The sequence below is a fragment of the Dipodomys ordii genome, unplaced genomic scaffold (genome assembly GCF_000151885.1).
Source record: "Dipodomys ordii isolate 6190 unplaced genomic scaffold, Dord_2.0 Scaffold45, whole genome shotgun sequence".
Lineage (NCBI taxonomy): Eukaryota > Metazoa > Chordata > Mammalia > Rodentia > Heteromyidae > Dipodomys > Dipodomys ordii.
In genome coordinates, this window is record NW_012267261.1 from 12,003,440 (window position 1) to 12,026,925 (window position 23,486).

Consider the following 23,486-nt stretch of genomic DNA (forward strand, 5'->3'; position numbering starts at 1 on the left):
ATATAATACATCGTGATCAATGTCACCCCTTTTCTCTCCATTCCTACTCAACCCTCCCTTCAATTTTCTTAATTTCATAGGATATGCATTGAGTACCCCCAGTCTCTTTATCCTGTTTTCAAGGATCAATTAAGGATGCCTTTTGCTCAAACCATTTGAGTCCATAGAAAGATAAGAAAAGTGTCTTTTCTGGTTCCTTATTACATTTTAATTAATATGTATTAATATACAACTATATATTATAATACTGTGTCTTAATATATAGTATAAAATTATATAATATATGGTATAATTAATGTTATAATTTCCTTAATATTATAACTATTGTAGTTATAAAACGCAAGTTACAAGTAAGTGCCACCATACCCGGCCCTGCTATGGAATATTGATGGAATCTTGACACTGTGAAAAAAAATACTATGCACCCAAGTTATTTTCATGAGGGAAAGGAAAAAGAAACTTTAAATGCCTAGGCTTATTTTTTATTAATACATGTAAATTAACGTTAATGGGATTCAGTATGGTATTTTCGTGCCTGAATACAGCATGCATTGATTATTCCCTGGCATTCTGTATCCAGCCCCCTTTTTCCCTCCAACATATGCACCACCACTCACACCCTCTGAGTCCTCAACTAGTCATTATTCTACTTTCAGGTTGACTTTTTCTATCTGTGAATGAGAGCATATGGTACTTGTCTTTCTGTGTGTGGCTTATTTCACTTAACATCAAACTTCAATCCATTTTACTGCAAATGAAAATTTTTTATTTATGGCTGAAGATATACTGTGTGTTTGTTTTACCTTTGAAGACAGTTGTTTACTGAAGTGCCCTTTGGCCCTCGAGAGCATTTAAACATGTTTTTAAGTTATCATTGACATCATGACTTTAAGTACAGAACTGAACCAATGTATCCTTAGAGGACAATAACCCACTAAGTTTCAGACTTGATAGAGATAACACTTTCTTTTCTTTTCCTTAGACCAACTCCAGCAAAAATCCAAAGAAATTAGCCAATTTCTAGATAAAACAGCCTTGCAAAAATATGAAACAGCATCTCAGACTTCTTTTCCAGATGTTCATAATGAGGGCACACAGGTAATTAAATATGAATTTCTTGCTATTATGATCTGTTTGTCTTTGCTGTATCTCTTCTTGCAAAGAGTGGTATAAATTTTCTATGTTTTCAGCCTGATAATATGATTTGTGAGGGGAATGATTCTATGTGAAAAGAAATCATGAAAATCATTAGTGCAGTGTCTCAACAAAGAGTGATGAGAAAATAATAGATATCAAGTACCATGCTCTTAGGAGCCTTTCAGTTTTAAAGTCTGATTCATTTCCTATCAATCATTACTTTTGCTTTTTTTTTTTTTTTTTTTTGCCAGTCCTGGGGCTTGACCTCAGGACCTGGACACTGTTCCTGATTGTCTCTGTATTCCAGGCTAGCGCTCTACCACAGTGCCACTTCTGGTTATTTTCTGTGTATATGGTATGGAGGAATCAAACCCAGGGAATCATGCATGCTAGGCAAGCACTCTACCACTAAGCCACATTCCCAGCCCCATTACTTTTGCCTTTATAATCCATTTTTCCTGTTCAAAAGTCAGCTTTGTTTTTTTAGCAAACTGAGATTTACTCAGGTTCAGTATGCACAAATCAGTCTAAACAAAAGCCTATTATACAAGTCATATTGCTTTCATTAAATATATAAACAGTGAAAAAGTCTAATTGACAAGTGACTGCCAATATATTCTGCCTTCCCTGTACAAATACTTCTGTGGAAAGACAGACAATAAGCTACTGTTCAGCATAAATATTAGAGCAAAGGGCATTATTTTGACAATCCTAATTGATGAATGCCAGCTGGGATATGTGGATGTATCCAATTCCATTATAAGATTATACCTTCCCAGAATGACAGCCTATTAGACAAGAGTGTCATGATCCCTGGGCCTTACTGTGTATTGATTTGGAAAGAAAAAAAAAACTTCCTGGTTCTACTTTACAAGCTTTCCAATCTCTTACTTTTGTTTTCTAATTTAATTTCATAGTGATGAGAGAATAGTAGCGGGTACTTTAAAATTTATCAAAACTTGACAGGTTCTGGTGGCTCACACCTGTAATTCTAACTACACAGAAGGCTGAGATTTGGAAGATCATGGTTTGAGGTCAACTTGGGCAGAAAAAGTTCATGAGATTTTGTCTCAAGTGAGAGCTGGTTATGCTGGCACATTCCTGTTATCTCCAACAGGAAACTTTAAAGAGGTAGATTGTGGCCCAAGGTATCTAGACAGGAAGGATGACTTTATGTCAAAAGTCACCAGCACATGTGGGACTTTGGAGGCACAGCTCAGGGACAAAGTGCTTGCCTGGCAAGTTCTAGGCCCTGAGTTCAAACCTTTGTACTGCCAAAAAACAAAACTAACTGTTTGATAAACAACTCTAATAAAGATGTACTTGACATACAGTAAAGTATATATTTCAATGTTTGACATGCATAATCCACAAAACTATCACCAATATCAAGATGTAAACATTGTAAACCATTTTTAGAAGCTTTCTTCTGTCCATTTTAGTTTCTCTCACACATTTCCACTAACCCAGAAAAACCACTGATCTAATAGCTGTTACAGACTAACCTTTATTTATTTTTATTATTTTTTGGGGGGGGGGTCCGGTCATGGGGCCTGAACTCTGGGCCTGGGCACTGTCCCTCAGCTCTTCAGCTCAAGGCTAGCGCTCTACCACTTGAGCCACAGCGCCACTTTTGGCTTTTTTTCTTTTTGCTTACGTGGTGCTGAGGAATCGAACCCAGGGCCTCAGACATGCAAGGCAAGCGCTCTACCACTGAGCCACCTTCCCAACCTCAGACTAACCTTTATAATTAGAATTTATTTATCCTTTTTTTTGGCATATGTGTCACCCAGCAACTTATTTGGAGATTCATTCCATTCTATGTACCAATAATTCATTCTGTTGTATTTGAGTACATTGTGCATTTAAAAATTGTCTATTCATTTACTTACCGATAAACAATTTAAATTGTTGCCAGCTTTTGCTATTGCAAATAAAACTTTAGTTTTTGAGGTGATTCAAAAAATAAGACATTTGATTTTGACCACCATTGCAATTGCCATTTTAGTACTTTTTCAATGGTAAAGCATCACATATAAATTTTTAGGCTTCATGGACCTACCATTCTTTATTGTAACTAGAATAGACAACTCTGCTATTGTAGAGCAAGAGAAGACAGAATAAAAGTAAACAAATGATGATGGGTGTGTTCAAATAAAACTATTAGGAAAACAAGTGGAGAGCAACCAAAATTTGCTGAACCACTGGTTTGTATTTTCATCTAGTATCATTCTTCATAAGGAAGAATTTGTGCAGGTCTTCTGGTGACAAGCTCTTGCAACAGAGTTTTTCTTGATAGTTTTTTTCTATTCAGTACTTCAAGAATATTGCCTTGCTGTCTTCTGTCACATTATATTAAGGACTCTGCTGTCATTCTTTTAATCAATTTTAGAAGATCTTGTCATTAATCAGTTTTTTTCTGGTTTCTGCCCTTCTTTAGAAATTCTAGCTACAAATAAATTAGGCTATTCATAGTTGTTCCAGAACTCACTGGTGATGGTTTAAATTTATTTTTTGTTTATTTTTGTTGTTGTTCTTGTTTGTGCTTGCCCTAGGCTTGAACAGCCTGATGCTGTTCCTGAGTTTTTTTGCTCAAGAATAGCATTCTTACCACTTGAGCCACAGCTCCACTTCTGGCTTTTTTGGTGTTTAATTGGAGATAAGAGTTTCACGGACTTGCCTCTCAGGCTGACTTTGACCACAATACTCATATCTCAGCCTCCTGAGTAGCTAGGATTGCAGTCTACAGTGCCTTAGTGTTTTTGTTTCATTTTGTTAGCTTCTTTTTTTCCTCTATTTTTAAGTTCAAATCTTTTCTTGTAATATATCTAATCTCTTGCTAATTAGTGTAGTTTTATTAGTCTCAAGCATAATTTTCTTTTCTCCTCTTGTTTAAACTTTAAAATTTTTAGTTTTTCTGTATTTTTGACTACATATATATACATATACATATATACATACATGCATGCATTATTGCATACATATTACATACATGGTCTTTCTATATAGGCCAGACTGACCTCAGATTCTAACTATTCCTGCCTTAGCTTCTAAGTGTTGAGATTAATTGTATGCACCTCCAGGCCTACTCTTATTTTTCAGTCCTAATATCTGTCAATATTAGGTCTGATTCAGTTGATTACTTCTCTGAATTCATCGTGGCTTATATTGCTTTCTGGCTTCCTAGTATGACTTCATAATCTTTGTTTGCCAGACTATATGGATGTTTGATATCTTTGCAGTCATATACTTTTTTAATTCTTTATTTTTTAATTTTTTAAAAATATTACCTCTCAGTACTTATACAAAGGAGCTGCCATTTAGCAAAGCAGTTTATTTTATGTATGCAATTTTATGTATGTATTTTATGTATGTATGATCAGTGTCACACCTTTCAACATTCTTACCCATCCCTCTTCTATCCCTTCCCTCACTTTTCTTAATTTTGTAGAATGTACATTGGATTCAGTTGTTACTTGAAAAGAGTTTGACCTTTTCATATCTTGTTGCTTTGATTTGTAAAAAGGCTTCAAATCCAGGCTCATTCTATTCTCTTGAAGCAATATACCTTGCTAAGCATTTGACTTAATGCCATGTGAAAAATCAGTTTTTCCCATATGTCTGTGTAAACTGATACTCTTTAATAAGTCCTGAATTATCACCCAGTGCTATTTTCTAAGTTCTTAAGACAGTTTGGGTAGTTTGGATAGTGTCTTATATTCTATACACTGTACTGTACAGCTAAGCTAAATATTCGTTGAAGACCATTCATAGATGTTCTGTGTGACGGTATTCTGTGAACTCCTCCCTTGATCTTAGCTATGGCTTCTCAATTCAGGAAGTTGGGCAGGTTCTACCTAGATTTTTCCCCATTTTGGGAAACCAAAATGTGTCTTTTTGGAAGTAGGACTGGACTGAGACTTTAATAAGATGAATTTTTTAGTAGGCAAAATAAGGAAAGAAAGCTTTCTTGGTTAAAAAATATGAAATGAATAACAAATCAAGATAAAAGTTGAAAGGTACAATCCATTTTTGTTTTTTCTCATGCTAAAAAAAACAAAAAAACAAAAAACCAAAAAAACAAAAAATAGTTTTTTCTCCTTCCTAGTTTCCTTGAGCCTTTCTTTCATGTTTATTCTTTGAGAGAGAGAACTTGATGCTTAGAATCACTAATCTTATGTTTAATTGCTACAAATCTTGGATTTCTATCTTTGTAATCCAGGTGTCAGTCTTACATTCAGAAATGAATGAACTGGGAATTTATGTGAAATATTTTATTTCTTCTTTTAGCTTCAGGTTAAAAAATTCTTCAGAGATTATCTAGGTAGATTACAGACAGCATTTTTCAAGTATTCTAATTAAAGAACTTTTAGAAGACAAAAATGCTAGAGTTCATCTGGACATTATTAGTATAAGAGATTTTTCACTAAAGAATCATTAATTTTTTTTTGTCTTTTTACAATTTAGGCAGTCACCGAGGAGAATATTGCCTCTTTACAGAAGAAAGTGATAGAGCTAGAAAATGAAAAAGGAGCCTTGCTCCTTAGTTCTATAGAGCTGGAGGAACTGAGAGCTGAGAATGGTATGTATAAATGGAAACCACAATTCTCTTACCCCTCAAGTGCCTTTGTTCTTAACACTATATAATATGCTGATTTTCTGGTTCTCTGATAATAAAGATCTTAATAAAGCAGAGCTCATAGTTACCAAAATAAGATTAACATATATTAAATAATAGCACAATACTAGTGTTTATGGAAATGTAACATTTTTCAATGTGAGTTGCAAATACTGCAGAATTTCTATGTAATTTACATGCACTTGGGAATGGGCAGAGGTGTCTTTTTGGAAGTAGGACTGGACTGAGACTTTAATAAGATGAATTTTTTAGTAGGCAAAATAAGGAAAGAAAGCTTTCTTGGTTAAAAAATATGAAATGAATAACAAATCAAGATAAAAGTTGAAAGGTACAATCCATTTTTGTTTTTTCTCATGCTAATACTTCACTTGAATCCTACCTCTTTCCTTCAAGCTAGTTATTCCTTTGAGGCCTCAATTCCAGTTCTGGTTTCTCAGGACTTTAACTCTGATTGTAGATTCAAAGCATTTTTGTGCTTCCATAATATTCTTACATATTAGAATGGTTTGTTTATATGTTTGCCTTTTTTATTCTAAGATTTCATTTTTTGAAATTTTATTGTAAAGGTGATGTACACAGGGGCTACGTTTACATAAGTCAGGTAAAGAGTACATTTTTTTTTTTTTTTTTTTTTGGTTGTGGGGCCTGAACTCTGGGCCTGGGCGCTGTCCCTCAGCTCTTCAGCTCAAGGCTAGCGCTCTGCCACTTGAGCCACAGCGCCACTTCCGGCATTTTTCTTATGTGGTGCTGAGGAATCAATCCCAGGGCCTCGAGCATGCAAGGCAACTGCTCTACCACTGAGCCACCTTCCCAGCCCCAAGATTACATTTCTTTTTGGACAATGTCAGTCCTTTCCTCACTCTGTCCTAGATTTTCCTTTCCATCACTACGCACATGTTATGCAGTTCATTTTCAACATAGTATCCAGTTGAATACTGTTGCTGTTGAATACGGTTGTTCATCCTTTGTCTCTCCATTTCTATGCTTCTCTTACACTCCCAAAGGCATGTAACAAAAAGAAAAGAAAACAAAAAGCAAAAAAAGGCAAAAACACTCTTGCTTATATTTCCTGGAGTTCATTTCGATAAATAATATTTTGTATGATCAAATGAACATAAGCATTGTGCTTTTCTGTTCCTCTCCTAAAGTATCCTCCTTTGGTCTCACTTTGTGTGAATGCCTAGAGACCTGTATCATTTATTATGTCCTGGTATGTGAGATACTAGCTTCTCTAGCATATGAGAGAAAACATGCACTATTTGTCTGTCTGAGCTAGGCTTACTACACTTAACATGATTTGTTCTAGGTCCATTCATTTCCCTGAAAATGATATAACATTGTTCTTTCTAATAGCTGTGTAAAATTCCATTGGGTATAGGTACCATATAATTTTGATCCACTCATCTATTTTAGGGCATCAGGGCTGGCTGTTTCTACAACTTGACTATTGTAAATAGTGCAGCAATAAATATGGGTGTGCAACAGTCTTAATGGTATCCGGGATGGTGATGTTCTGGGTAGATGCCCAGGAATGGTATGGTTGGGCTGTGGGGAAGATCTATCTTCAGTTTTGTGAGGAACCATTATTCTGCTATCCAGAGTGGATGTACTAGTTTACATTCCCACCAGCAATGCAGTAGGGTTCCTTTTTTATTGTAAGTTTTTCAGTGGTAAAGTATAAGTCCTTTAAGGGCAAAGGCTATTTTTAAATGTTTGATTTACCTAAAATTAGACTAGTAGTGGCTACTAAGTTAAAGTTTTATTAAGTTGAACTGAACTTACTAGTATTTTATTCCATTGGACTATATATAAGCTGTAAGAATGAAGAAATATTTCTTTCCTTTTATCATTTGCTTCACAAGGCCCTTATGGATTTAGTAGCATATAATTGATAATGCTTTACTAATTTAATTCATCCTGCATTTATGGACTCTAATAGGTTTTGTCTAATAGGAGTAAAAAAGAATACCAGATGAAGTTTACAAATTTTTATTAAACTTGAGAGCTAATATTTCCAACTTAACTATCTCAGTTTTCCACTTCACTCTAAACCAGGGACTATGCACTTTTAGTAAAAGGTTTTTTAAAAGCTTGCAGATTCTGCTATTTTACCCACAGAAAGCATTTCTTTAAGAGCTTATCTATGATGCTTATTTTGCAATTTAGCAAAGAGTTCCTATTTTGTTCATGTGGTTTAAAGGTATTATATGAGTTCTATTTTCTTTCATGAAGTGATAATTGGCTTTTTATTAATTTTTTTATTTGTGTGTCTGATTTCACAGTTTACTTTTGCTTTATGTGTCATTATTCTGTTTGACTCACTTTTTTGCATTATTTTTACCACTATACCCCTTCTTCTAATAATCTGTGAAATATCTGAACATATGTTAAGTACTGTCTTAAATTCATTTGTCTCATGAATTTACTTTCCTCCATTCATACAGCAGGTTTCAGTAGGCCTGTTTAGAAAGTTGATACCTAAATAATGAAAGGGGGATATCCATACAAATAGGCTAAGAAAAGACAGGGCAAATGCTGAAGAAAAAAAAAGTTCAAATGTCCTGAATGAACTTGACTAGTTTTCAGAACAAATAAAGGTCATTGTTTTTGTAGTAAACAAAGGAGAAGAACTTGGGAAAATAAGTGGAGTCAAAGCATGGGGCCCCTTGTAGGTCATGTTGAGCAAGATATTTACACATTATATAAAAACCATACTTTTTTAGTGTTTTAGTTTATCAAAAAGAATGTAAGCAAGCATTTTGAGGATTTTACTATTAATGTGTATTTTTATTTATTTTTGAGTTATTTAGATCCTTTTTAGATACATACATTGTTAAGTGATCACAGCTTTCTTAATGCTAGTTATTCTATAATCTACTCACATCATTCATTTTTTTTCCATTTAGTCATTGAAAAGATTGGCTCATCCTTTTAGTGTGAAGCATTAGTGTCTTTATCAGTACAATATTGAAGACATTTAAAATATATAAATTATAGATTAGATTAATTAGATTAAATGAAAATTTTAAATATTGTATTCATGCAAACTGAGCACAGTAAAATCCTGGATAAGTTAAGACACATTTTTTTTCCTTGGGAGATCCAGATTATGCCATAGAAAATAACTGACATAATCAGCTGCCTTGACATCTGTCCCTTTCAAGCCTTTCACTGTTCAGAGTACTACTGTCAGGCTCATTATCATCACCTGTTTCTATTTTATCTATAAATCTTCTCATATCAACTATTTCTTACTTTAACAGAACAAGTTTTTTATGTCCTCCAAACTATCTGTTTATTTCTTTCCTTTAGATTATTTCATGCATTTCAATAGCTTCCCATGTCATTATGTCTGGTGTTTTAAACCCTCCACATATATTTTCTAAAGATTTTATTTTGTGAATTTCAGAAAAACTCTCTTCTCGGATTACTCTCCTGGAGGCTCAAAATAGAACTGGGGAAGCAGACAGTGGTGTCTCCGAGGTAAGAGATACATTCTTAGGATGACTAGAATGGACAGTTTCAAATCTAAACATCTATGCACTTTTCTAGTATTGGCATGATCCATGGAGTGAGATCTATTTAAGAAATTCATAATGGTTAGAATTTCTCATTTGGCATTCTGGTGGCCAAAAATTGTCACAAGTACAGTAGCTTTTACTTTGTTTATTTCAGGAAAGTTTTTCACTTGTGGTCAAATAAATTTTTTTAAGTCACTGTACTGGACCTTGATGGCATATGGCTATAATCTCAGCACTAAGGAAATGAGGCAGAATGATCATAATTTCAAAGCCAGCCAGGGCTACCTACCACTGTCCTCTATGAAAGGAAAACTAAACAAAAAACCTTTTGAGTTTCTCACAGCTTATTTAGTACAGCTTTACTTAGGATTATATAAAAAAGATCTGTTTAGAAAATGGTCCATTTTATAACCTGAAATTTACTAGTAGAAATAAATGTTTGGAGATCACCAGCTCTGGCCCCCTGTTCATATCCATGGGCAATTTCCTCTTTCTTTGTGCAATAAAGTTCTCTTCTCCTAAGAAAATAAAATAGAAAAGAGAAAGAAATATATGATCACTTAATATTCTGTTTATTTAAGTTTATTGTAGCTGTATTGTGTTAAGTTAGCTATGTTCTTCAAGACAGTAACTCAGTAGTAGAAACATAAATGGCTTTTAGAATATATAGTTTCTAAAGGAAGTATCTTCTTACATGTATTATAATTATTTTTTTATTTTTTAATTTTAATTTTTATTTTTTGTGAACATACTGTACAGAGGGGTTACAATTACATGGGCAAGATAATGAGTACATTTCTTATCAAGCATTGCAGCCTCCTCCTTTGTTTACCCTTCACATCCCTTCCCAGCCTCTCCCCACTTCCCCCGCACCAAAGTTGTAAAGTTCGTTTTCGACATGACAACTTGTACTTCTCAGAGTTGCAACGGGTCCACCTGTATCCTTAAACGATAGGATGTATATGTAGAGAGATTAATTGTGACTCATGTGACTCATGTTGACCAGTTCAAAAATCTACCCAGGTAGACCAGGTAGCCTGTCTGACACAGGGAGATTTGAAGTTTTGAGTCTAAAGTGTGGGTCTGCAAGAGGGATTCACTCATTTTCAGTCTTATTTTTTTCGGTTAAGAACTTGATCTGATTACTCGATGCCTAGCAGCATTCAAAAAGGTCATCTCCCTTATAGGAGTGAGCTACCAGTGCCAAGTTAGAGCAATGATTTAAATGATTAAAATAGTACTTATGAAAAATGAGATTTTTATTAGCATCAATTAGTTCTATAAAAGGGTTTCATTTTGACATGTCTTCATGTGCATACAACATACCTCGATCACATTCATACACACTCTCATTTGTCCCTGACGTTCCTTTCCCCTCTTATGATAATGAATAATTTTAAAACGGGATTTTGTTGTTTCTCAGTAGTTGTAGAATACCAAGATGATAGCTATACTTACTATGTGCAGCTTCTGCAAGTAAATGGTAGGACCAAGAAATAAAACAGTCCACTCTACCATACAGAACTTGTATCACCAAGTCATTGCATTTTTGACAGCCCTATCTGTGCTTGTTTTTGCTTTTTTTTTTCTTCCCCATCAAGTTAGAATTTTTTTCTGGGAGGAAAAACACTGGTGTCATTGAAAGCTGGAAATTTCACTGTTTCCTGCTTCCTAATACATTTAATAAAATGCTAATTGAAATTTTGAGTTTCACGATTTTCAGAAAGTACCCCAGAGGTAATTTGTTTTGAGCTTCACACCATAGTTTTATAATTATTTGGTTTATATGTGCCAGAGACATCTGTAATTTCATGCATATACACCACTGGGGCTCATTTTTTATTTGTTGCTGGTAGTTTGAATGCATTCATCTGATAATCTACTTGTCTTTTGGCTATTGCATCTAATACTTGCAACTTTCTTATTTCAGTGACTAGTTTAAGAAAAAGAATCCCATAACTTCCTTCTTGTATAGAATAAAATGAAGATTTAATTTATTTACTATTTTATTATATATTTTTTTGGTCAGCCATTGAGCTTAAGCTTGGGCTCTGGGTGCTGTCCCTGAGTGTTTTTTGCTTGAGGCTAGTCCCTGAGTGCTTTTTGCTTGAGGTTATACCACTTTGAGCCATGGTGCCACTTCTGGTTTTCTGATAGTTAAATGGAGATAGGAATCTCATGAACTTTCTTGCCCAGGCTGGCTTTGAACTGCAATTCTTAGATCTCAGCCTCCTGAGTAGTTAGGATTACAGGTGTGAGCCACCAGCTATTTTGGTATTAGGCAGTTCTTTTTTGGTTGGTTAGTTGTTTATTTGGTTGGGATGTTTTGGGGTTTTTTTGTTTCTTTGATTTTTGTTTTTGTTTTTGTTCTTTGCTGCACTGGAGATGAAACCAGGCCCTTGCACATGTTAGACAAGTACTCTACTACTGAGCTATAGTGCCAGCCCTTTAAGCCGTTCTTAGGAGAAAAAGTTAGCAGTTTTCATGTATGGAATATCTAGAAAATCCCAAGTTTATTAGGTTCTATGTGTCAAACTTGAACTCAGCATGGGATTAACATAATTCTGCTAGAGGTTCAATTTTGGAGATATAAACTCATTTTAAAAAGTTAATTTCTAGTATAAAGGAAGGTTGGATCAAAAAAAGTTTCAGGTTTTAAAAAATGCATAAAATACCAATATTTAGTTAGGTGTTTTTTTAATATTATAAAACATGTACCTAAGGATTTCTCCTTCCCTATTAATTTTTTTAATAGATCAACACAGTTGGCTCTACCATGCTTAACAAGAACGACTCTTTTACCGATAAAATTGGACACGATGTTGTAGAAAGCACATCTTTTCAGAAACATAAAGAATTATCAGTCTTATTAGTAGAAATGAAAGAAACTCAAGAGGAAATTGCATTTCTTAAATCACAGCTCCAGGGAAAAAGGGCTGAAGAGGAGGACCATGAGAACCTAAACAAGAATGAATTGAAAGAGATGGAGAGTGAAGGAATACCTCCAATACAAATGAAAGTATCTCCTGAAGATACATCACTGGATTTTCCCCTAATGCACAAAGAAGGAAGCGATGTTCCAGCATTTGAAAAAGAGAAACAGGCAAGCACAGACCACGAACATAGACCATCTGAGGAAATACCTCTTAGTGACACTAGAATGGAATTTAAATCAACAGATCAGGACAGTGTTGATAAATCTCCTTCTGTGTCAGATATTGGTCAGTATTATGAAGATGAATTGAAAAGGCTAAAAAGTCAAATTTTAGAGCTCGAGACAAGCTTTCATAAGTCAGAAGAAATCTATGAGAAAACTTTAGATGAGAAAACTAAGGAAATTAGCAGCCTTACTCAGCTAGTTGAAGAATTTAAAAAGAATGCTGAAGATAGCAGTATTGCATTCACTGCTTTGTCTGAAGAAAGAGACCAGCTTCTTTCTCAGGTAAAGGAACTTAATGTTCTAGCTGAACTAAGGGCTCAGGTAAAAGAATTGGAAATGAGCCTTTCAGAAACAGAAAGGCAAAGAAGATTGGACTATGAAAGCCAAACAACTCAGCACAACCTGCTCACTGAGCAGATCCACAGTCTCCACATAGAAGTGAAATCTAAAGATGTAAAAATTGAGGCTTTACAGAAAGAACTGGATGATGTCCAGCTGCAATTTTCTGAGCAGGGCACCCTGATGAAAAACCTGCAAAGCCAGCTGCAGACGAAGGAAAGTGAAGTGCGCGAGGAGGCCAAGCGTGTGAGGGACATCTCAAATAAGGTGGAAGAGCTTTCACAGGTTCTTTCACGGAAGGAATTTGAAATAGCAAAAATGGATCAACTTTTACTAGAGAAAAAGAGTGAAGTAGAGATGCTCCAACAAACTGTTGAGGAGAAAGATCAACAAGTGACAGAACTCAGTTTCAGTATGACTGAGAAAATGGTTCAGCTTAATGAAGAGAAGTTTTCTCTTGGGGTTGAAATTAAGACTCTTAAAGAACAGCTGAACTTACTATCTAGAGCTGAAGAAGTGAAAAAAGAACAAGTGGAAGAAGATAATGAAGTTATTTCAGGCCGTAAACATAATTATGAGGAGTCAAGCCCAGAAGGCCTAATAAGTAAAGAAGAACTTCAACATGAATTAGATCGTCTAAAGAAAGAAAGTGAGCAAAGAAAGAGAAAACTTCAGGCAGCTCTTATTAACAGAAAGGAGCTTCTTCATAGAGTCAGTACATTAGAAGAGGAACTAGCCAAAGTTAGAGATGAATCCAGGAAAGAGATTGCACTCATTGAAAGTGAGAGGAAGAAAGCAGAAGAAGATAAAGGAAACAAGGAAGACTCAGAGAAATGTCTAATTTCTAAGTGGCAAGAACTAGAAATGTCCTTAAAACAAATGATATCCGAAAAAGAAGCAGAACTATTGCATGTAAGGAAGGATTTGGAAGAAAAGGTGGTAGCAGAAGAACAGTTACAGGCTCTGGTCAAACAGATAAATCAGAACCTGCAAGATAAGACAAACCAAATAGATTTGCTCCAAGCAGAAATCATTGAAAGCCAAGCGGTTATTCAGAAGTTAACCACAGGTCACAAGGATGCCAGTAATGGAAACTCAGCAGCATATGTAAAAGAAACATTAGGGAATGATCCAGACACTGCTGGTAGTACAGAGCCCTGGAAAAAAGAAATGGAAGAAAAGATACTGAATCTTGAAAAAGAAAAGGAGCAACTTCATAAAAAACTTCAGGAAGCCTTGACTTCACGTAAGGTGATTCTAAAAAAGGCACAAGAGAGAGAAAGACATCTTAAGGAGGAGCTAAAGCAACAAAAAGATGACTATAATTGCTTGCAAGAGCAGTTTGATGAGCAAAGCAAGGAAAATGAAAACATTGGAGCCCAGCTAAGGCAAGTCCAGATTCAATTAAGGGAGTCCAGAGACAGAAAACTCCCAGACACTGACCAGCAGGAACCTGACTATCCCACTCAACCTTCAGAGAAGCCTTTATTCAAAGGGAGTGAACAGCATCCTACTCAACTGATGTTAGGGTCAAATGTGTGCCCAGCCTTACCATCTCATCCTGGAGATAAAAATGTTCTCCAGGATGATACTTCTGTTGACCAAATTAAGGCCCAGCTGAAAGAAGTACAGGCTGAGAAGGAAGAATTAGAATTTAAAGTTAGTTCCACAACAAATGAGCTTACTAAAAAATCAGAAGAGGTATTTCAGCTACAAGAGCAGATAAATAAACAGGATTTAGAAATCCAGAGTCTGAAGACATCATCTTGTGAAGCTGAGGACCACGTAGAAAGTCTGAAGCAAAAATTGGAAAGCTGTCAACTAGAAATTGCTAGCCTAGAACATCTAAGAACATTACAGCCTGAGCTAGATAAACTTCAAAAGCTCATGAGCCAAAAGGAGGAAGAAGCCAGCCATCTTTCTGGGCAACTTAACGAGAAAGAAGAAATCCTTAGTAAAGTACAGACAGAAATAAAAGAACAAGAAGAGTTGATTAAAGCTCTGAACACACAACTAGAAATGCAAGCCAACGAGCATGATGAGAAAATGAAGCAGTTACAGGTGGAACTTTGTGAACTAAAGCAGAAACCAAAAGAGATTACAGAAGAAAGTAAAGAAAAACAACAGATACATAGGAAACTGCAAGCTGCCCTTATTTCCCGAAAAGAAGCACTCAAAGCAAACAAGAGTCTCCAAGAGGAGCTATCTTCAGCCAGAGATACCATTGAACACCTTACCAAGTCTCTGGCCAATGTGGAAAGCCAAGTTTCTGCTCAAAATAAAGAAAAAGATGCATTCTTAGGAAGGTTAGCTTTTCTTCAGGAAGAAAGAGACAAACTCATTGCAGAAGTGGACAGGTCCTTACTGGAAAATCAAAGTCTCAGTGGCTCTTGTGAAAGTCTGAAACTAGCTCTAGAGGGTATTACTGAAGACAAGGAAAACTTGGTAAAGGAAGTTGAATCCTTGAGATGTTCAAAGATTGCAGAAAGTACTGAATGGCAAGAGAAACATAAGGAATTGCAAAAGGAGTATGAAATTCTCCTGCAGTCCTATGAGAATGTTAGTAATGAAGCCGAAAGGATTCAGCATGTGGTAGAAACTGTGAGACAAGAGAAGCAGGAACTGTATGGAAAGCTAAGAAGCTCAGAAACAAACAAAAAAGAGACAGAACAACAGTTACAGGAAGCTGAACGAGAAATGGATGAAATGAAAGAAAAGATGAGAAAGTTTGCTAAATCTAAGCAACAGAAAATCTTAGAACTAGAAGAAGAGAATGACCGCCTTAGAGCTGAAGCACACCCTGAGGGAGGTACAGCTCAGGAACGTATTGAAGCACTTCTTTCTTCAAACTCCAGCATGAAGGAAGAACTGGAAAGGGTCACAACAGAGTATAAAACGCTTTCAAAGGAATTTGAGGCTTTAGTGTCCGAGAAAGACATCCTAAGTGAAAAGGTTCGAGATTTAAAGCATCAGATAGAAAGTAATGTATCTAAACATGTCATCCTAGAGGCCACTGAGCAACCTGATAATCATCAAGATGCCTTTGAAGAAGGCACACAGGCTATACCAGTTGAAGCTCAAAAGCAAGAATCTCTGAGAGTGAGCATGAACCCTGAAGATAACAAAGGTGTTTTCTCAGAGAACAGTGCCAAGCCTGACATGAGTGAGAATTTCAGCTCACATGATGAAATTAATAACTACCTACAGCAGCTTGATCAGCTTAAAGGAAGAATTGCTGACTTAGAAGAAGAGAAGCAGAAAGACAAGGAATTTAGTCAGACTTTAGAAAATGAGAAAAATGCTTTACTGAGTCAAATATCAACAAAAGATAGTGAACTAATAATGCTTCAGGAAGAAGTAACCAAAATAAACCTGTTAAATCAGCAAATCCAAGAAGAACTCTCCAGAGTGACCAAATTAAAAGAGACAGCAGAAGAAGAAAAAGATGATTTAGAAGAGAGGTTGATGAATCAACTAGCAGAACTTAATGGGAGCATTGGGAATTATTATCAGGATGTTACAGATGCCCAAATAAAAAATGAGCAACTGGAATCTGAAATGCAGAACCTTAAAAAGTGTGTAAGTGAGTTGGAAGAAGAGAAACAGCAACTAGTCAAGGAAAAAACCCAGGTAGAATCAGAAATACGAAAGGAATATTTTGAGAAAATACAGGGTGCTCATAAAGAACCTAGCAGTAAGAGCCATGCAAAAGAACTTCAGGAGTTGTTAAAAGAAAAACAACAAGAGGTAAAGCAGTTGCAGAAGGACTGCATAAGATATCAAGAGAAGATTAGTGCTCTGGAAAAAACTGTTAAGGCTCTAGAATTTGTTCAGACTGAATCCCAAAAGGATTTAGAGATAACCAAAGAAAATTTGGCTCAAGCAGTTGAACACCGCAAAAAGGCACAAGCAGAATTAGTTAGTTTCAAAGTAGTGTTAGATGATACTCAGAGCGAAGCAGCAAGGGTCTTAGCAGACAATCTCAAGTTGAAAAAAGAACTTCAGTCAAATAAAGAATCAGTAAAAAGCCAAATGAAACAAAAGGATGAAGATCTTGAGCGAAGATTGGAACAGGCTGAAGAGAAACACCTAAAAGAGAAGAAGAATATGCAAGAGAAACTGGATGCTTTGCATAGAGAAAAGGGCCACTTTGAAGAGATGATGGAAGAGAGTCAAGTCATTTTGAGCAAGAAAGACAAGGAAATGAAGCAACTGCAGGAAAACTTGGACAGTACTGTGGCCAAGCTTGCAGCCTTCACCAAGAGCATGTCTTCCCTCCAGGATGATCGTGACAGAGTGATAGATGAAGCAAAGGAGTGGGAAAGAAAGTTTGGTGATGCCATTCAAACCAAAGAAGAAGAAATTCGACTCAAAGAGGAGAACTGCACTGCTTTAAAGGATCAACTTAAACAAATGTCTATCCATACGGAGGAATTAAAGATCACTATTTCCAGGTAAGTAACTCATCACTTTTTTTTCTTCTTCCAGAGGTAATTGATGGCAAAAAAAAAAGTCTGTTTCTGTTTTCTTTAGGATTATGAGGCTAATTTTGGTTTAAATCCCCTCAGACGACATCTCCTTTCTTTTCTCACTTCTGAGGTCTTTGTTTTTCAAGTAATTTCCTGCTTAGCATATTATATTGATAACATTTAAATATTTTGATGTTTTCTCATCATTATTTGGGGGGCTGATAGTTTGGGAGACTGAGTCTCATGGACTTTTCTGCCCAGGCTGGTTTCAAATTTGATCCTCCAGAACCTCTTGAGTAACTAGGATTATAGATATGAGCCACCAGTACCGATTGCTTTTCTACTACTAATAGGATCCTTTTGTTCTCTCACTGTCTCTCAGCCAAGATTTTTACTCAAAGAGGTCAGATATTAGCTTGTCTTTTGGTAGACGGCAAAAAATAGGGACAAAAAAAGTTACTTTTCACAGTCCAAACCAGGTTCCTAAAAGAAGCAACATGTTTTGGAACATACTTTCAGTATGGAATGGGAGGTATAGTTCAGTTGGTAGAGTGCTAGCCAATGAGGGAAGACATAAGGTACCGAGTTCTAGTTCTGGTCTTAGAACAAAAGGAAAAAAAATACATCAGTAGATAAGTGTATAGATAAAAAGAATTTAAAAGTTTAACACCTTCAGACTGTTATGGACATGGGGGTTAGGTCCTTAGTTTTATTTGTGCTAAAATATATAGACGATTGAGGAGACATGTCAAATATCTCCCTTTTTTTGAAGTGTGGCTATTTTTGTTGAGAGTTAATATTAGTGGATGACTCATCTAAACTTCTCCAATGGATCTGTTTTTTAAATGGAGAATTTATTCAGATAACATAGGCTGCTGCAGATTTGAGTGGGTCATCTTGATCCTAGTTGCACTTGACTACAATTCAACAATGTTCTCGGATTAGACTATTTTAAAAAATTCAGTTTCAGAAAATAATACAATCATAGCATATTTTGTAGAAAACATTTAGAAATTATTTCCCAATGGTGTAGTTTTAAATAGAATAATTATATAATATGATATGACTTTCTTTCCCAACAAAAAGTCCTCACCTGTGTGTGTGTGTGTGTGTGTGTGTGTGTTATTTAGGCTATATTATTTGTGCAACCTTGAGAATGAAAACAAAATGAACAAGAAAAATCAACAGCTTTTAAGACCTTGCTGTGGTCAGTTTTAATCACAAAATTGTAGGTTTTAGTTCATTTGTTAGGCAAGTGTATAGATACAAAGAATTAATGTCTCTTTAATAGTTTAGCATTTTCATAGTGGAAAATATGGACATGAGCTATCTTAAAAGTGGTGGCCTGGGGCTGGGAAGGTGGCTCAGTGGTAGAGCGCTTGCCTTGCATGCATGAGGCCCTGGGTTCGATTCCTCAGCACCACATAAACAAAAAGAAAAGAGCCGGAAGTGGTGCTGTGGCTCAAGTGGTAGAGCGCTAGCCTTGAGCTGAAGAGCTGAGGGACAGCACCCAGACCCAGAGTTCAGGCCCACGACCGGACCCCCCCCCCAAAAAAAAAAGTGGTGGCCTGTGGCTCTCCTGATCACATCTTTGAAGGCATAACAGGATGAGGCCAGCTACTAGAAATAAAGACCATGAAAGATATAAGAAAGTTTATGGAGCTGGTATATATATATGTAAGAGCAAACTGAAGATTCATTTTTATAAATCTTTTTGAATATTTTGGAAATGAAAGGGGTAACATTGATCAAAATGGATTGTGCTCATAACCTGACATGTTGAAGTCCCTCTAAACAACCACTTAAAGATAATTTTTTAAATCTCTTAAAATTATTTTTGATAGATGTTATTAATCTTAGTGAAGGCTGTGAGGTTGGCCACAGTACTATTCAAGTTTTCCTAAAGTTCATTTCCTTTCACTTTCTTCTTCCTTCCCCCCACACCCCTCCTTCCCACCCCAGTTGTGGGGCTTGAACTCTAGGCCTGGGCGCTGTCCCTGAATTCTTCAGCTCAAGGCAAGTGTTTTACCACTTGAGCCACAGCACCACTTCGTTTCCTTTAATTTTCTATCATTCATGTGGCATATATGTCAGTAACACCTCAGAAGGTTTAATACTTCAAATTATGAATATTTATTTGTATATCTTACGTACATGTTGTAGTTTGTGTTTCTTAGGCATTATGGAGTTTTTCTTTGAAATCTATATTTAATAGCTTTTCCTCTTTTTCTCTCTCTCTTTCTTTTTTTGTTTTTGTTTTCAGGTTAGAACATGACAAGCAAATTTGGGAGGCCAAGGCCCAGACAGATATCCAGCATCACCAGAAGGTTTGTGATACTCTACAAGGGGAAAATAAAGAACTTTTATACCAGTTAGAAGAGACTCGACACCTATACCATAATTCTCAGAATGAATTAGCTAAATTGGAATCAGAACTTAAGATTCTCAAGGACCAAGCAACTGATTTAAATGATTCTTTAGAAAAATGTAAGGAACATAAAGAAAATCTGGAAGGTATCATAAAGCAGCAAGAAGCTGATATCCAGAATTGTAAATTCAATTATGAACAGCTAGAAACTGATCTCCAGGCCTCCAAAGAACTGACTGGAAAGCTGCATGAAGAAATAAATATGAAAGAGCAGAAAATTATAAGTCTGCTTTCTGACAAAGAAGAAGCAATCCAAATAGCTGTTGCCGAACTGCAACAGCAGCATGATAGAGAAATTAAAGAACTAGAAAACTTGCTGTCCCAGGAGGAGGAAGAGAACATTGTCTTAGAAGAGGAAAACAAAAAAGCCTTTGACAAAACCAATGAGCTTTTGGACACATTAACAACTCTCAACAAAGAAAACATTCAACTTAAGGCTCAGTTGGATTCTTTTGTTAAGTCCATGTCTTCTCTCCAGGATGACCGAGACCGCATAGTAAGTGACTATCAACAGCTGGAAGAGCGACATCTCTCTATAATCCTGGAAAAAGACCAACTCATCCAGGATGCTGCTGCTGAAAATAATAAACTTAAGGAAGAAATTAGAGGGCTGAGAAGTCATATGGATGATCTCAATTCTGAAAATGCCAAGCTGGATGCAGAATTGATCCAATATAGAGAAGACCTGAACCAAGTGATAGCAATAAAAGACTGTCAGCAAAAACAACTTCTTGAAGCTCAACTACAGCAAAATAAGGAGCTGAAGAATGAATGCATGAGGTTAGAAGAAAAGCTGAAAGAGTCTGAGGAAGCAAAAAAGGATCTGCAGAGATCATCAGAAATCCTCCAAGAGGAGAAATTAGATTTATCTAAAGAGGTTGAGAGCTTGAAATCATCTGTGTCCCAAATGAAGAAACAGGTGACAGCCCTGCAAGAAGAAGGTACTTTAGGTGTATATTATGCCCAGTTAAATGTGAAAGAAGAGGAGGTTCAAAGGTTAAATACAATACTTTCCTCCTCTCAGAAGAGAATTACAGACCTGGAAGAAGAATTAGTATCTGTTCAAAAGGAAGCTACCAGGAAGGTAGATGAAATGGAGGATAAACTGAAGAAGGAATTAAAGCATCTCCATCATGATGCAGGGATAATGAGAAATGAAACTGAAACGGCAGAAGAGAGAGTGGCAGAACTAGCAAGAGATCTGGTGGCAGTGGAACAGAAGCTATTCATGGTCACCAATGAAAATAAAGATCTCATGGCACAAGTCCAGTCTTTTGGCAGGTCTATGGACTCCTTGCAAAATAGTAGAGATCATGCCAATGAAGAACTTAATGAACTCAAAAGGAAGTATGATACCAGTCTGAAGGAGTTGGCCCAGCTGAGGGAACAAAAGGGCCTCTTAAATACAGAGAGCAATACTTTTCTTTCTCAAGTTGCCTTTCCCCCAAACACCACTGAGGACAGCTTTTCTCGCCTTGAGAAACTGAACCAGCAGCTCATATCCAAAGATGAGCAATTGCTTCACTTATCTTCACAACTAGAAGATACCTACAACCAAGTGCAGTCCTTTTCCCAGGCTATGGCCAATCTGCAAAAAGAAAGAGATCATCTATGGAGTGAGCTGGAGAAATTGAGAAAATCAGAGGATGGGAAGCAGAGGTCTGCAGCCCAGCCCGCCTCCAGCCCAGCAGAAGTACAGAGTTTGAAAAGAGCTATGTCTTCTCTCCAGAATGACAGAGACCGACTAGTGAGTAACTGCTTTCAGATCTATGTTTGAGAGTTTTGAATTCTTCTCTAAATTAGTTTATATTTCTACATAAAAGGAATAAACATGTTTTCTATAAAACCAGGGACAGTGCTATATTGTAATCCCACAGGTTTTATTTGGTCTTTGAGGAAACATAAACATTGGCATTACCATTCAAATAATAAAAAAAATTACTTGTACAAAACTGTCCATTGCTTATAAAAGGACTAAGCAATAGCTTGTTTTGTGTAGTTTGTACACACATGCACAAGTACATAAATGGTTCTAGAATCTTATTGAAGAAATGCTGTTCCTTTTTACACTTACAGTGCTGCAGCTTATCATCTGGACTCAGTTCCTCTTAAAAAGGTTACTTAAATGGCATGGTGGTACATACTTGTAATCCTAGCACTTAGGAGGCTTATGTGAGTTCAAGACCATCCCAGGATATATAGGCAATTCTAGGCAGGCCAACATTATCAAAAAAGAAAAAGAAAAAAAAGTTTAAATGCCTTTTTAAATAAAGGATTATTTGCAAGCTCTGCCATTTTCCAGCTTTCTTTTAATATTCAGTTCTTTTCACTGATAATTCTTAGAATATTATGTCTATTCCAGGCCTATTCCACAGAATTTTGCTGCTTTTTGTAAGATCTAGGAGTTAAATTTGGGGATTTGATATTTTCCTGACAGTTTCTAGGTCATTAAGATTCAGAAGTAACAGCTAGGCATTGTTAGCTCACACCTGTAATCCTAGCTTCTGTGGAAGCTGAGATCTGAGAATTGCAGTTTGAAGCCAGCCTAGGCAAAGTAGTTCATCAGATTCATCTTCAGTTAACCAGCAAACATGCTGAAGGTATGATTCACGTGGTAGAGCATGAGAAAAATAAGCAGAATAAGAGAAGTGAAGTCCTAGTGGCGCTGTAGCTCAAGTGGTAGAGCGCTTGCCTTGAGCTGAAGAGCTGAGGGACAACGCCCAGGCCCAGAGTTCAAGCCCCACGACCAACAACAAAAAAACAAAAGAGAAGTGAAGTCCTGAGTTTAAGACCTAATATCAATGACACACACACACACACACACACACACACACACACAATTCAGAGGCAAAAGCAGAACTGTATGAGGAAACCAGATTGTCAGGGGATTCTACTTTATCATGTTACTATCTTCACTTTCATTATAGTCTCTTCCACTCTGTTAAGACTGTGTACTTGGAAGAAAACAGACCAAATAGGAAATAAGAACCTGAAAAGACCAGATTTTTCATTTTAAAATGTACAGGATTTGAAAAGTCTACTTTTTAGATTAGTCCTAATGATGACGTTATTTCTCTTAACTGTCGAGTCTTAGGCAAATTTCTATGTCCATTGCATGTCCTGTTACACCTAATATCTATTATTGATCATCTTCTTTATTTTGTAATTCTTTATTTTATTTTATTCTATTTTTTTTTTATTTTACCAGTCCTGGGGCTTGAACACAGGTCCCTGAGCTTCTTTTGCTCAAGACTAGCACTCTGCCACTTGAGCCACAGTGCCACTTCCAGCTTTTTCTGTTTATGTGGTGATGAGAAATTGAAACTAGGGCTTCATGCATGCTAGGCAAGCACTCTACCACTAAGCCACATTCCCAGCCCCCCTCTTGTAATCTTAATAAAGGCCGTATGGCTTTGTCAACACAGGTTTTTTTTCTTACTTGTTTCTACTTTGGAAAATTCTTTGAGTGGTTAAAAGAGGTTCAAGGGTCCTGTGTTGCCCAGATGTCCTGACAACATTTCCTTACTGCCAGGCTTTTAATAAATGTTGGGGATAAACAAAATATACCAAGGCAAGTCAGTCATTGTTATCATCATTATCATCATCACTTTATGTGTGAAGTGCATTAATTTTCCCACTTAATTCTTTTTTTTTTAGGGTGGGGTCTGGTCATGGGGCCTGAACTCTGGGCCTGGGCGCTATCCCTCAGCTCTTCAGCTCAAGGCTAGCACTCTACCACTTGAGCCACAGCGCCACTTCCGGCTTTTTTTCTTTTTGCTTATGTGGTGCTGAG

The 23,486-nt window shown here is 36.3% G+C and overlaps 1 protein-coding gene and 1 long non-coding RNA gene across 4 annotated transcripts in view; one reads left to right on the forward strand and one right to left on the reverse strand.

The window, feature by feature from the left end:
- Golgb1 (golgin B1) overlaps positions 1–23,486 on the forward strand; it is a 59,331-nt gene that overhangs the window by 21,814 nt on the left and 14,031 nt on the right. For all 3 annotated transcript variants that reach the window (XM_013019391.1, XM_013019393.1, XM_013019392.1), the window contains 5 exons: positions 983–1,098; positions 5,605–5,719; positions 9,186–9,259; positions 12,053–17,250; positions 19,529–21,440. In XM_013019391.1, coding sequence (XP_012874845.1) covers positions 983–1,098; positions 5,605–5,719; positions 9,186–9,259; positions 12,053–17,250; positions 19,529–21,440 — 7,415 coding nt within the window. The remainder of the gene's footprint in view (positions 1–982; positions 1,099–5,604; positions 5,720–9,185; positions 9,260–12,052; positions 17,251–19,528; positions 21,441–23,486) is intronic.
- Positions 9,697–23,486, reverse strand: part of LOC105987947 — a 29,792-nt gene continuing 16,002 nt past the window's right edge. Inside the window, exon 3 of the long non-coding RNA XR_001175179.1 lies at positions 9,697–9,815. This is a non-coding gene — a long non-coding RNA (uncharacterized LOC105987947). The remainder of the gene's footprint in view (positions 9,816–23,486) is intronic.